Below are 12,476 nucleotides of genomic sequence, written 5' to 3'. Positions count from 1 at the left end.
CTGATAAAATACACAAACAATATTTATTAAAAATTTCATGAAATGATTCTAATGAAATTATATTTCTGGGTAAAGATTATTCTTTATTCACTTTTAATAAAAATAGCAGATAAAAAAATAGTCTAAGGGTTCTTCTTTTCAAGAAAATCCTTTGTTCCAGATATTAAACTAAATTAGTTCAGATCTCATTTAAACAGATTTTAAAGCCTCAAAAACCCTAACTTCTTTATATAACACATCTGTTATCATCATCCAATCTATAGGTAAGTATGAACTGTCTTTGCTGTTTAGTATCCTTCTTATAACGGGGTTCAATTAATAGCATTGAATTAGGAATGATTACTTGAGAATGAATAAGATCAATAGCTGTATTATAATTGTTTGTGGTGTGATCTGCTATGAGGCAATATAATTTTGAAATAAAAATATTACTTACAATATAATTTTACAAATTAATGACCACAAAATTATTGTAATAAATAAAACAAAATTTTGCTACTGATTGTATACCACAAATGGTTAAGTTCCTATACCTGTTAAGTTTATGTGAATGTAATTTGATAGACCTAGGAACTGAAAATGTTCTTAATTAAATGTATAAATATTCTTAATTAAAATAATCAATGTAGGGGTGAAAGTAAAAAAAAAATTATTAATAAATTAGTAGCATTAAAAAACATTCTATTGAAAGTTAGAATAGTTCAAAATACATGGTATAAATCAATTAATTCAATGAAGCAAAGTACCCATTATACTAGTAACTCTAAAAGCATAAGTATTTATCTTAAATACTTATTTAATTTTCATGAAATACGTAATGTAAGCTATGGATTTACTCACCTACAGAAATTTTTTTATCTAAGAAACTATAATTATTTATCTGCATACATTATAGAAAAGAAGATATTTTGTAATGAAATTACCAACTCTTTATCATCATCAGAACTTCAGTCCAATAATCACCATTCATAACTACAAACCTTTCTGCAGGAACACCCATGATAATATGTTCATGTACATATTACAAGTTGGACCTTATTATTTCGTACAACTACTACCGAATCAAATTTTAAGAAAAAATTTATTTTCTCTGCAAATTTTTAGTATCTTCTAATTTATTTATAACATTTTTTTTACAATATGTTTTATCAGAGATTTCCGAATTAACTAGGATTGAGGTCTAAATGGTATGGAAGGAAGTGAAGATTCTGTAATGTCCATTTGAGTTCATTAAATCAACTAATACAATTGTTTTAAATGTATCCTTATGAAGTTTTATTAATTTAATTTTTTAAAAGAAAGAAATTCCATTTTGTCATTTATTCCTTTCTAGAATTGAAATTGGGATCTTTACATTTTACCATATGCATAGGACATTACCAAGCATTAGAGTGGAATTTTGCATTAAATTTGGTATTAACTTAATTTTGATCCAATGCATGAAATTTACTGTTTGATCATAATAAATCCCAGATGTTGTCCCTGCCTTCCAAATTAAGATTAAGCAGTAGGATTGAATCCCATGTTACCTCCAGTGTAGTAAATAATAATTGCTCTTTTGCTGTTTTGTAAGCTTTTTTCTGAAGTTATCACCCCTATTATCTGACCAATTGTTATTAGATATGTGTGAAGATAAAATATACAATTCCTCTAAATACATGATCAGTCTCTTCTTTTCACTACACTGTTTAATTGATCTCAGGTATCACAGTTGTTTTAACACTTACATCATATGTTTCAGTCAATAATCTTTTATTATTGTTTCTTACCTTTGATGCAAATTCTAATGTTTTCAGTATTTTCTTAAAATCAAATGTTTCTCATGTAGTTTTTACTCATTCACATCTGTCAAGGAATCTAATTTTTTTTCTTTACATTCTCATTTTTCTTTTCATTCTCCTGACACAAACCTACACATGTTACCTTTTTTCTCTGAACATATTTTTAGCAACATCACTAGAATTATACAATCACTTTAACATTAATTCTCTTACACTACACACTTTTCTTGACTGTACAGCCTTATCCCTTAAGTTAATTAAAATGGAATTCTGAAATACTTTCCATTCAGAATTATCTTCATTATAGCCATTTAGCATTATCTCAGCATGATTAAATGATTTTTAACAGTTTCAACATACAAAAATTAAAATGTTAATGAAACTATAAATATGATTGACTAAGAAAAAATTATCATACTGTAACTTATATTCTCATACTGATTCAGCTTTACATTAACTACAGAACACACTGGGCAAAACAAACAACAGGACATTACTAAATGACCTGCCTGTTATAAATTAGGTTATTACATATAAGGAATGAGTAATGGTTTCATGAAGCCTAAACATTATATTATGTTTATATATAATATATTTATATAAAACAATTGAACAACAACAATGGTGAACTGCAGTAATGACTCATGTCTTTCATGTGACATTTACATAAGCCTATTTTTTACTCTGCATCTCGCCTTCAACATCAAGGCTGCATTACGTCATTAAAGTAATTCTATTACATACTAGGGTTAAATATATATGATATTAATATTGCAGATATAAGCACAAATTATATTTGAACCACTTATGTACATGAACACACATGCTGATTTGATAATTTATTCCATTTTCTAGGACAGTTTAGTAATCATCAAATAAGAACCTACATATGAACGCAGTTTAAATTTGAACTATGTTGTCATTATACACTTAACATCATAAATAATTTTCCTAATATTAAACACATGTATTAAGTATAAAATAATTTGGTATTTTCACTTATATTTATTTTTTCCTGTTCTGGAAAGCTGATTACTAAAAATCAGATAATTACTTTTAATAAGGGTATTTTCTTGAACTGAAAAAATACACCAATAATAAAGTCTTTTATACATCAGCCTTTGCGTATTCTGTGTAAATTTATAAGTAACCAAATAAAATACATGTTAAAATATCAGTTTATATTAATAATTCTGATTAAATCCCCTTTTTCAAATATAATTTCAAATACAAAATTTAACATTAAATGGATTAAATACTATTGATCTAAAAAAGTAATTAGAAATAATTTAATCAGTACAATTATAGACCCCAATTATTTCAATAACTTTTTCCTGCGCTGACTAACTCAGAATATGTAAAATTAATATATTTTTTCAGTTTTATTTATTTTGCGTTCTGTGTTTGTCACTAATATCTGTATTGTTTGTATCTTGTGCGTGATTATATTATTTACCTTGCATAGTAATGATTTATGTTTGTTTTGTTTGCATGTTGACTAATGGTATAATTAATTTAAAATCTCAGTTATCTATTGGTTACCACAAAATTTTTATTTAAATTAATTAATAAGAACAAACGTTTAATAAAAAGAAAACAATATAGTAAATGAAATGAGAAAGAATTCTCTGTTAATAGTTGATATACTCACCCATATTTGTACATTATACTTTGAATTTCAATATAAAGTGGCATCGTCTGATAATTGCAATATTGTACTAGATAGCCACCATTCTGATTCAAATTCAACATTTTTTGATAGAAGTAATGTCTAATTCAACATTAAAAAATATCAACCATGACTGTGACTACAAACACAAAACTTAATTTTCAAATTTATTTATATTATTAGTTCAACAGATTAATCTTTATCACTATGTTTATGTGTAGTATGGTTGAGCATTTTCCTAAACTACAATCCAACAAAGTTTTGTCATTAGGTGGATTGAAAGCATAAAAAGAGTTCACATTGTGACATTCCACATATAACTCATATGGAGGTTATGTCTCCTGTCGTACTATGAAGTAAAAAATTTTCCACTACATTTAACATTATAACTGGAAAAGTTACAATATTACAGGAATCAAATATACACTTATGCTTACAAGGAGTTAAATCCTGAATATTTTAACACCCAAGAAACAAAGGAGATTAAAAATATATTTTCTATATACTGCTAATAGATTGCTGAGAACTTTTTATTTTAAATCTTGAACAATTTTTTTTTAATTTTGTTACATTCTGTTGTATTTTTTGTGTGATGGATGAGCTTCTTACAAATATACTATTTTTTTTAGGATTTGTCTTGATTCATTTTTTAAAATAATAATATTGAGTGTTTGTATTCAATTTCTATTGATAAAAACTTTTAAAAACTGATAAATTAGTTTTAATAAAATTTACTTAATATTTACAGATGGAGAGAGATGATATGCTAACAGAAGTAGAAATTCTAAAAGAAAAATTGGAGAAAAATCAGTTAATTCTCCAAAAAGCCTTAGATGATAAAGACACTGCCAACAAAGAATTTGAAAGAATGTTAGAAAAGTATGATAGGTGAGTTAGTTTTTTATTCCAGTTTAAAAACATTCTTGTATAAGACCCTATAAATAAATGTTTATGTTAGTTTTATTCTTTATTTTCACAATTGTTTTTAATTTATTATATATTTTTTATTGCAGAAATCAAAATGAAGTTTATAGACTACAAACAAGACTTGAATCTGCTGAAACAGAAAAGGATCGTTTGGAGATGGAAGTTGAAAAGGCACAATTACTTGCGACTAAATCTCGTGAAGAACAACGTAAAGTGCAGGAAGAAATGACAAGAATACAAGAAATGTATGATCGAGCTGTTTTGCAGCTTGGTAGAACAAAAGAAAATGAGGATAAATTTAAAGAAGACATGGATCGAATGGCTGTAGACTTGGATATGATGAGAGAACGCTATGATAAAACCCAAATCGAAATGCGGCGTGTACAGTCAGAAAGAGATAAACTACAAGCAGACGCGGATAGAATGTCATTTGAATTAGAAAGAACTCACACTCAGTGTGCTAAATTACAAGCTACAAATGAAAAGAGTCAAGAAGAAATGGCAAGAATGTCAGTAGAATTAGAAAAAATGTATGATAAACAGGACAAATTACAGGCAGAGTTGCGTAAAGCACAACTTGAACTAGATAGGCATCGTTCAGAGGCAGAATCACTGAGAGAGGAAGCTGAAAGATATGCTGCACGTGCTGGAAAATACCAGGACACTCAGGAGCGCAGCAAAGAAGAGTTGGAGAGGCTGCGTGAAGCATCCGACGTTCTACGAGGTAAATATCAACATGAACAGGAAAGAAGCGAAAAATTAAGTCAAGCTAATGAAAAGCTAGAAAGCAGACTTCATGAGGTGCAATTAGAACTAGAATTATCTAGAGCAGAAGTTTCTAAATTATTAGAGGGACAAGAGAAACATGAGATAGAATTGGAAAGGCTTCATATAGAGTGTGAAAAAGCCCGTGATCGTCAAGAAAAAGTACAGATCGAAAATGAACGCCTTCGGGCAGAGTTGGCTGGAAAAGGTGGAATGGATTTGGAAACAGAGAGACTCAGGGATAGATTAGATAAAACTCAGCAGGCTCGAGATAAGGCAGAAGTAGAAATTGGTAAATATTCAAGGGAGTTAGAAAGACTTCAATCAGACAATGAAAGACTTAGAGCTGAATTAGGTGGTAGGACTTCATCTGGTGAAGCAGAAATTGAAAGATTGAGAGACAGGCTTGAAAAAGTAACGCAGGCAAAGGAAAAAGCTGAATTAGAAAATAGTAAATTAAATAGGGAATTAGAAAGATCTCAGATGCATCTTGGAAAGTATCAAGAGAATAATGAAGCAGCCCAAATAGAATTTGAAAGAATGAATACTGAACTATCAAAAATGCATGAGAAATTAGAAAAATCTCAGAGTGACATTCATAGATTAACAGACGAGAAGAGGAGATTAGAACTGGAATTAGATCAAACAAAGAGAGCTTTAGATCAACAAGTGTCTTCTATGCAGAATGTTGATCATAGACTGAGAGAAGACACAGCTAAAGTGCAGCATGAATTACAACAAGCTATTAAAGATAGAGACAAAATGGCATCAATATTAGAAAAGCGAGAAAAGCATGCTGAAAAATTAGAGAATCAAGTGGCTAAAATGGAATCAGAATGGAAGCAATTGACTCTTGAACGTGACCAGTTAGTTTTACAACTGGAAAAGTCACAAGACATGTTAATGACATTCCAACAGGAATTACAAATGTCAGAAGTACAACTGGAGAAAGAAAGAGATGAAGTTGCTAAACTAAAGGCTGAACAGAGAAGACTTCTTGCAAATGAGAAAGGAAGTAAAAACGATTTAGAAAGAGAGGTGTCTAAAATACAGCAGACATTACAAGGTAGAGAACAAGAAATGGCTTCTCTTCAACAGCAACTTCAGGCTAAAGATCGTGACCTTACAAAACTGCAGCAACAGCTGCAACAAATATCAAAGGGTCAAGAAAGTGAACAGGATCAATGGCGAAGGGCTATTGAAACAGAAAGGCAGAGAGCTGATGAATTACAGAGACAAATTCAAATTATGCAGCAGTCTCAAGTTGGAGAAAAAGATGAATTGTTTCAAAAATTGCAAAAACTGGAAAAGCAATTACAGGCTGTACAAGCAGAGTACAAAGAAACAAAAGAATCATTACAAAAAAAGAATCAGATGCTGGAAAAACAGTTGCATGCACAGCAAGCAGGTGCATCGGGAGCTAAGGAGGATGTACAGAGGCTGCTGAATGAGCTTGATAAATCACAAGCTGAATTGAAGAATGCGGCTGTTGAGAGAGAAAGGTTCCAGGCACAACTCGAGATGCTTGTCCAAGAACTGGAGAAAAATCAGGTTAGTTTGAGGATTGCCCAAATCCTGAAAGACGACATATCAATGTGTTTTTATCAATTGTACCGACATTCACAGTCTGCTTTCTTAGAAGATGTTTATAGCATTATTAAATGGGTTTTCTGTTTGCTATCTCAGCCTGGTTATATATGTATCAAAAACAATAAATCATGATATTTGTTGTGCACACAAACATTATACATTTACTACTCTCTTTACTTTCTTATGCAGTCTGTTTCTCTATCTCTCTCATCAGTGTATTATTTATGTATTTTGTTTAAATTAATGTCTTTATATATTATTTGTTTTATAATTACATATCATTTATTTTAATTTATGAAATTTTATTTTATGTTGGTCAATGACTTATAAAACTAAAAAAAAAATAAAAAATGTTAGCACATGTTGTAGTAATTTTGAAACTTATTTATTCATTAAATTATATGATTTATTTAAACTTAAAGCATTTTCTACTCTACTTTAAACTACTTAAACAAATTTAATTACTTGTTATATATTATAAATCATTGAGTTATAATATTTATGTTACACATATATAATAGTGTACATATATAATAGTTTACATAATAGTTTCATTGTTTATTATTGATTATATTTTTTTTTACAATGAAAGTAAATTATATTTTATTTAGATTATAACAAATAACTTATTTCTTGAATTCACAAAATCTCTAAATTAAAATTTTATATTTGTTTTCATAAAGCATTGTCCAACAAATTTTTATTTTTTATTTATGTATTTATTTTATATTATTATTTTGTTCCATATACTAATGCAATAATTGTTTTTATCGCATTTATTATTATTATTATTGTAATGTTGCAATATGCTGTGTATTACCCACTTTCCATTTAAATAAAATGGTTTATATTTTGTTTTATAATATGACTTCTGGCATATTTCATGCTTGATATATATATATATATATACATATCAATTTTTAGAAATAACTATTTTAATGAACTTATTCAATGTTTATTCATTTTTAAAAACACATACACAGTATATTCACAATTTTGCATTATGCTATTAAATTTTGATTTTACCAATATATTTTTGTTGCAATATTAATTTATTCTATTTTTGCAAAAGCACGAAATTTCTTAATAATGATTGTTACTATTATATACTATTATTATCTACTTATCATAATATATGTTTTCATATTACCATTTTGTATTTTGATGTATTATGTTGCTATAATTTTTTTATGGTTACAATTCCTCACATATTGCTGATTTATGTGAGCAATAATGAATTGCCATATTCATGGCATACATAGTGGTAAGTATAGCTTCAATCTATACAATTCTTTAATTCACTTTTTCCATATTTTTACTATCTGGCAACCACTCTAATTATTAATATTTTTTAATCTTATTTTATTCTTTCTTAAAGCTTTTCTTCTTTACTGTTATTATTTCACTCATATTAACCACTAACATTAATTAATTAGTTTACATTAGATATATTTTATACTTTCATTGTGCTTATAAAATCAATTTTAATATTTTTATTATTATGAAAAACTCATTGTTTTATTACATTTTATTATGTAATGAAGAAAAAAACAATATACATATTTTTGTACATTTAGGATGATTTATTTTTTATATTTAATATATAATAATATCTAGTTCTACAATTTAAATTAATTTTTATTAATTAATCCATCATTTAAATTATACTTTTTAATAATAAATCTCCCAAATAATAAATATTATTTTTATATTTATACTATTTTATTTAATTTGGTTTTGAGCAATTTTACTTAGTTTTTAAAACCATATTTATTTACTTATTTTATTGCTGTTTATTACTTTAAATCAGTTGGCATTAATGGAAATATTCTTATTTAAGATATAACAGGAAAAAACATTATTTTATTATTAATTAGTTGATACTTTATAAAATTATTACTTTTAGTGATATGGTAATTTTACATTTATATAAAATAAAGTTCCACTTACCAACAAGTTTAAAAGTATATATCCGAGTACTTTCAGAGCCATTAGTCCATCATCAGGGATTGCACAAAAGACATTAATTCAAATTCAAATGTATAATTGTATTTAAATTAAAACTGTTACATTCAGTAACAGTCAGTAATTTTACATTTATTTCATTATAATTTCTTTCGGTTTTGTACTTAAGTAATGTCATTTATAACTAATAATCTCTTATTATTTCTTACCATAAGAGTAAGAATTTTATACAGAACTACCAGAATTACAAAGAAAAATAAATTTATATACTTCTTTATAAAAAGAAAAGGCAATCCTGTAATTCTAAAAAAAAAAAATTCTAACACAAATACACCTCAGCCTGCTATTTACGTCTCACTTTTAGGATTCACTAGAGCTTAAAATGTTTTAAATTAGCATTAATTTGCTTGTAAAATTTTTCATTTATTAAACTTTTTTATTTCTCTTGAATAAATAATTTTATTTAAAACTATCAACTTTTTAATAACAACCATTTAATTTAATTCAGTTTTTAAAATTCGTGTCACAATGTTTTGTTACTCTTGTATTCATCTTCAGTGATTGTAACTGAAGATACCTCTAGAGATGTCGCTAGTATTTAATATGAGCAGTTTATATATAATTATATGGATTTTAAAAACTTCTTACAGGAGTTAATAAATTTGGTTCAGTGTTTAATCAAAAAGTTGATAGTTTTAAACAATTCTCATTGCTGCCTGAAAAATGTAAAGATAAATAAACATGCACGTAATTGTAATTTCTTAGCATGTTTGTACAAAATATCAGAGGTTGGTTGTATCATTCAAACTGTTCTTAAAATCATTAGCATTGCATTAAAAGACACAGGTTCAAATTCTAATATAGTTGCTTTTATTCGGAATTGAATACTGGTGTACTTTGGTGGTTGGGCTTCAATTAACCACACATTTCAGGAATAATTGGCCTGAGTCTCTTCAGGAATACACGTTCTCACCAGTACATTCACACAGATATTAATGAGTCACTATTGACTTTAATTGTTGATGCAACTACAAAAAAAAGAAAGAAAAAACATGATGCACAGTACAATTGCTGTTTAGATTTCATTCTGTTTCAGCTAACATAATCTCCTGTGTGTCAGCTAGCATAATACTATTAGGAAACATAAATTTGTATAGAATGATTTCAAGCAGAAATCAGGTTACACATAAGGATGTTAAATATGTATGCTTCAAAACATTTCTGTATTATGGCAAGCTTTTGTTTATTATGAAATTTATGAGCTGTACTTTGGTTTTGTATTATTAAGCATTCTGTTATAATTAACAAAATGTTTAAATTCTATGAAAGTATGTCTCTAAAATAGATTTCCTCAATGTAATCACCTGTATAGATTTGCATGCTGGAATAATCTGATGCACAATATACTATGAACTCAGCACATCTGGAAATCATTTGAAACTCTTCCTTCTTAAGCATAATATAATTTGGGATTTCTTCTTATGAAAAATATATATGTTTATTTTAGATTATACAAGTATCAGCAATTATTTCTGGAGATTTTACATCATTATTTTATAATGATGGTTTTTAAAATACAATAATTTATATCACACAATGTGTGATGTTAATATAAATAATAAATAAGATGTTCTATCAGTTTGTTATGTATAAATAACATCATAAATAATATCAGTTAATTGTATAAATAACTTTGAACTATTAATATTATTATTAATAATTTATTTTTATTAATATTTAGTGATATAACGATATCCTTTCACAGAAGAAAGATAAATAATGCTTTAAAACTGAATAACAAATAAAATAATAAGTTTTGTATACAGAGTGTATCACAAAGTTCTTCCAGGACTTTCATAATCTATTCTACTCGTGAAAATAATGTAAAAAGTTCATACAAGCATGTGTCCTAAAATGGTTAATTTGTGAGTTACAGGTTGCAAAAGATTTTGCTCGGATTTCACCTACCCTGGTGAAATGAGGTCATACTGAAATTTTTAGGACCTTAATTAAAGAGCAGATTAATGATTTCTTATGGTTTTTGACCTGAAAAATTGAATAAAATAGGTCTCAAAACTGTATCTGCAGTTCTTGAGAAATCTGGACTGAAAATCAATAACAAAATTCAAATTTTTCTAACTTTTCTTTGTTTTATTTAATTAAAACTTATCTAACTCCATTTTATAAAGCATTAAATTCTCTACAACCTTTGTTTAAAATTTTTATGTTTTTATTATTCATTAACAAAGTATTATAAGTCAAACATAAAAAACAGGATATTTTATCCCAATTTATTGGTTTTCATCCTTAATATCTCAAACTATTGCAGAAATCTGAGTGAAAAGTTGGTTTAAAATTAATGAGAATAAAAAAAGTTTTATTTAATGAAGTAGGAAACTTTCTTTCAGTTATGTTATAAATTGCTATTCAGTTATTGTTGAAAGAGTTAAGAGGTGTAACATTAAAAGATTTAAAAGTCTTACATTTTATTTAAAAATAGTTTAATGAGAAATTGGTTGCTTCATTACCATTAATGACATTAAAAGATATATTTCAGTTAAAATGTTTTGTTCTTTTTTGTATTAGATACTTTACTGTAATAATTAATATTTACACATTTTAAAACATTTAACTCTTTTATTATAGTTAATATATACTTGGTTTGCTTTTGTTTCTTTTTCATAACAGCTCGATCTACACGAAGCGAAAGAGAAACTAGCAGCTGGAGCAGCGAGAGCTGGAGAAGAAAATAGCTCGTTGAAAAAACAATTAGAAGAACAGAAGAGACAATTGGAGGAACAAAGAAGAAAACTAGAAGAACACAGAAAAGGAGTAGATACAAGAGTAAAACAGTTAGAAGAAAAGGAGAAATCAATAGCAGATCTAGAATTAAAATTAAAAAAGCGGAGAGAAAAAATGGACCAACTGGAAGCTCAGATGGTATGTTATTACAACATTGTTTTATGTTACTAATTTTTTTTTAAAGTAATAAATTAAATATTTTGTTGATATTGTAATATCAACAAAATATTTAAAGGAGGTTACAAATGATATTGTAACCTCCTCTATGAATCATGACACCTTGCCGTTGGTGAGGGGGCTTGAGTGCTCAGGGTTACAGAGTAGCTGGACCGAAGGTGCAACCATATTGGAGAGGTATCTGTTGAGAGCCAGACTAAGGAATGATTCCTGAAAGAGGGCAGCAGCTCTTTCAGTAGTTGTTAGGGGCGTGAGTCACAATGACTTAAACGGCCGTATCAATATCACTCAGTCCTCTGAGTACTGCGCAGCTGAAAGCAATGGAAAACTACAGCTGTTTTTTTTTTTCCAAGAAAATGTGGCTCTCTGCATTTTCACATAGCAATAATGGAGGCGCCTTCCTTGGTAAAATATTCTGGAGTTAAACTAGTCCCCCGTTCGGATCTCTGGGTGGTGACTACTAAGGAAGGGTTCACCTGAAAATTAAAAAATAACATTCTACAAGTCGGAGCGTGGAATGTTAGAAGCTTAAAAAAGGTTGGTAGGCTAGGTTGGTAGAAAATTTAAAAAGGGAAATGGATAGGGTAAATGTGGATATAGTAGGAATTAGTGAGGTTCGGTGGGAAGAGGAAGGCCACTTTTGGTCAGGTGATTTTAGAGTAATTAACTCAGCATCAAATAATGGGCAGGCAGGAGTAGGTTTCATGATGAACAAGAAGATAGGGAGGAAAGTGGAGTATTTCAAGACGCATAGCGATAGAATCATTGTAATAAGGATAAAATCAAAACCTAAACCAACA

At 27.9% G+C, this 12,476-nt stretch overlaps 1 protein-coding gene across 1 annotated transcript in view; it reads left to right on the top strand.

Annotated features, from left to right (window-relative positions):
- brp (ELKS/RAB6-interacting/CAST family member bruchpilot) overlaps positions 1–12,476 on the top strand; it is a 252,472-nt gene that overhangs the window by 212,535 nt on the left and 27,461 nt on the right. Inside the window, exons 10-12 of the mRNA XM_075360584.1 lie at positions 4,199–4,338; positions 4,464–6,693; positions 11,386–11,637. Coding sequence (XP_075216699.1) covers positions 4,199–4,338; positions 4,464–6,693; positions 11,386–11,637 — 2,622 coding nt within the window. The remainder of the gene's footprint in view (positions 1–4,198; positions 4,339–4,463; positions 6,694–11,385; positions 11,638–12,476) is intronic.

The sequence above is a fragment of the Lycorma delicatula genome, chromosome 3 (genome assembly GCF_047948215.1).
Source record: "Lycorma delicatula isolate Av1 chromosome 3, ASM4794821v1, whole genome shotgun sequence".
In the NCBI taxonomy this organism is placed as follows: Eukaryota; Metazoa; Arthropoda; class Insecta; order Hemiptera; family Fulgoridae; genus Lycorma; species Lycorma delicatula.
This window is presented reverse-complemented; position numbering and strand designations above follow the sequence as displayed.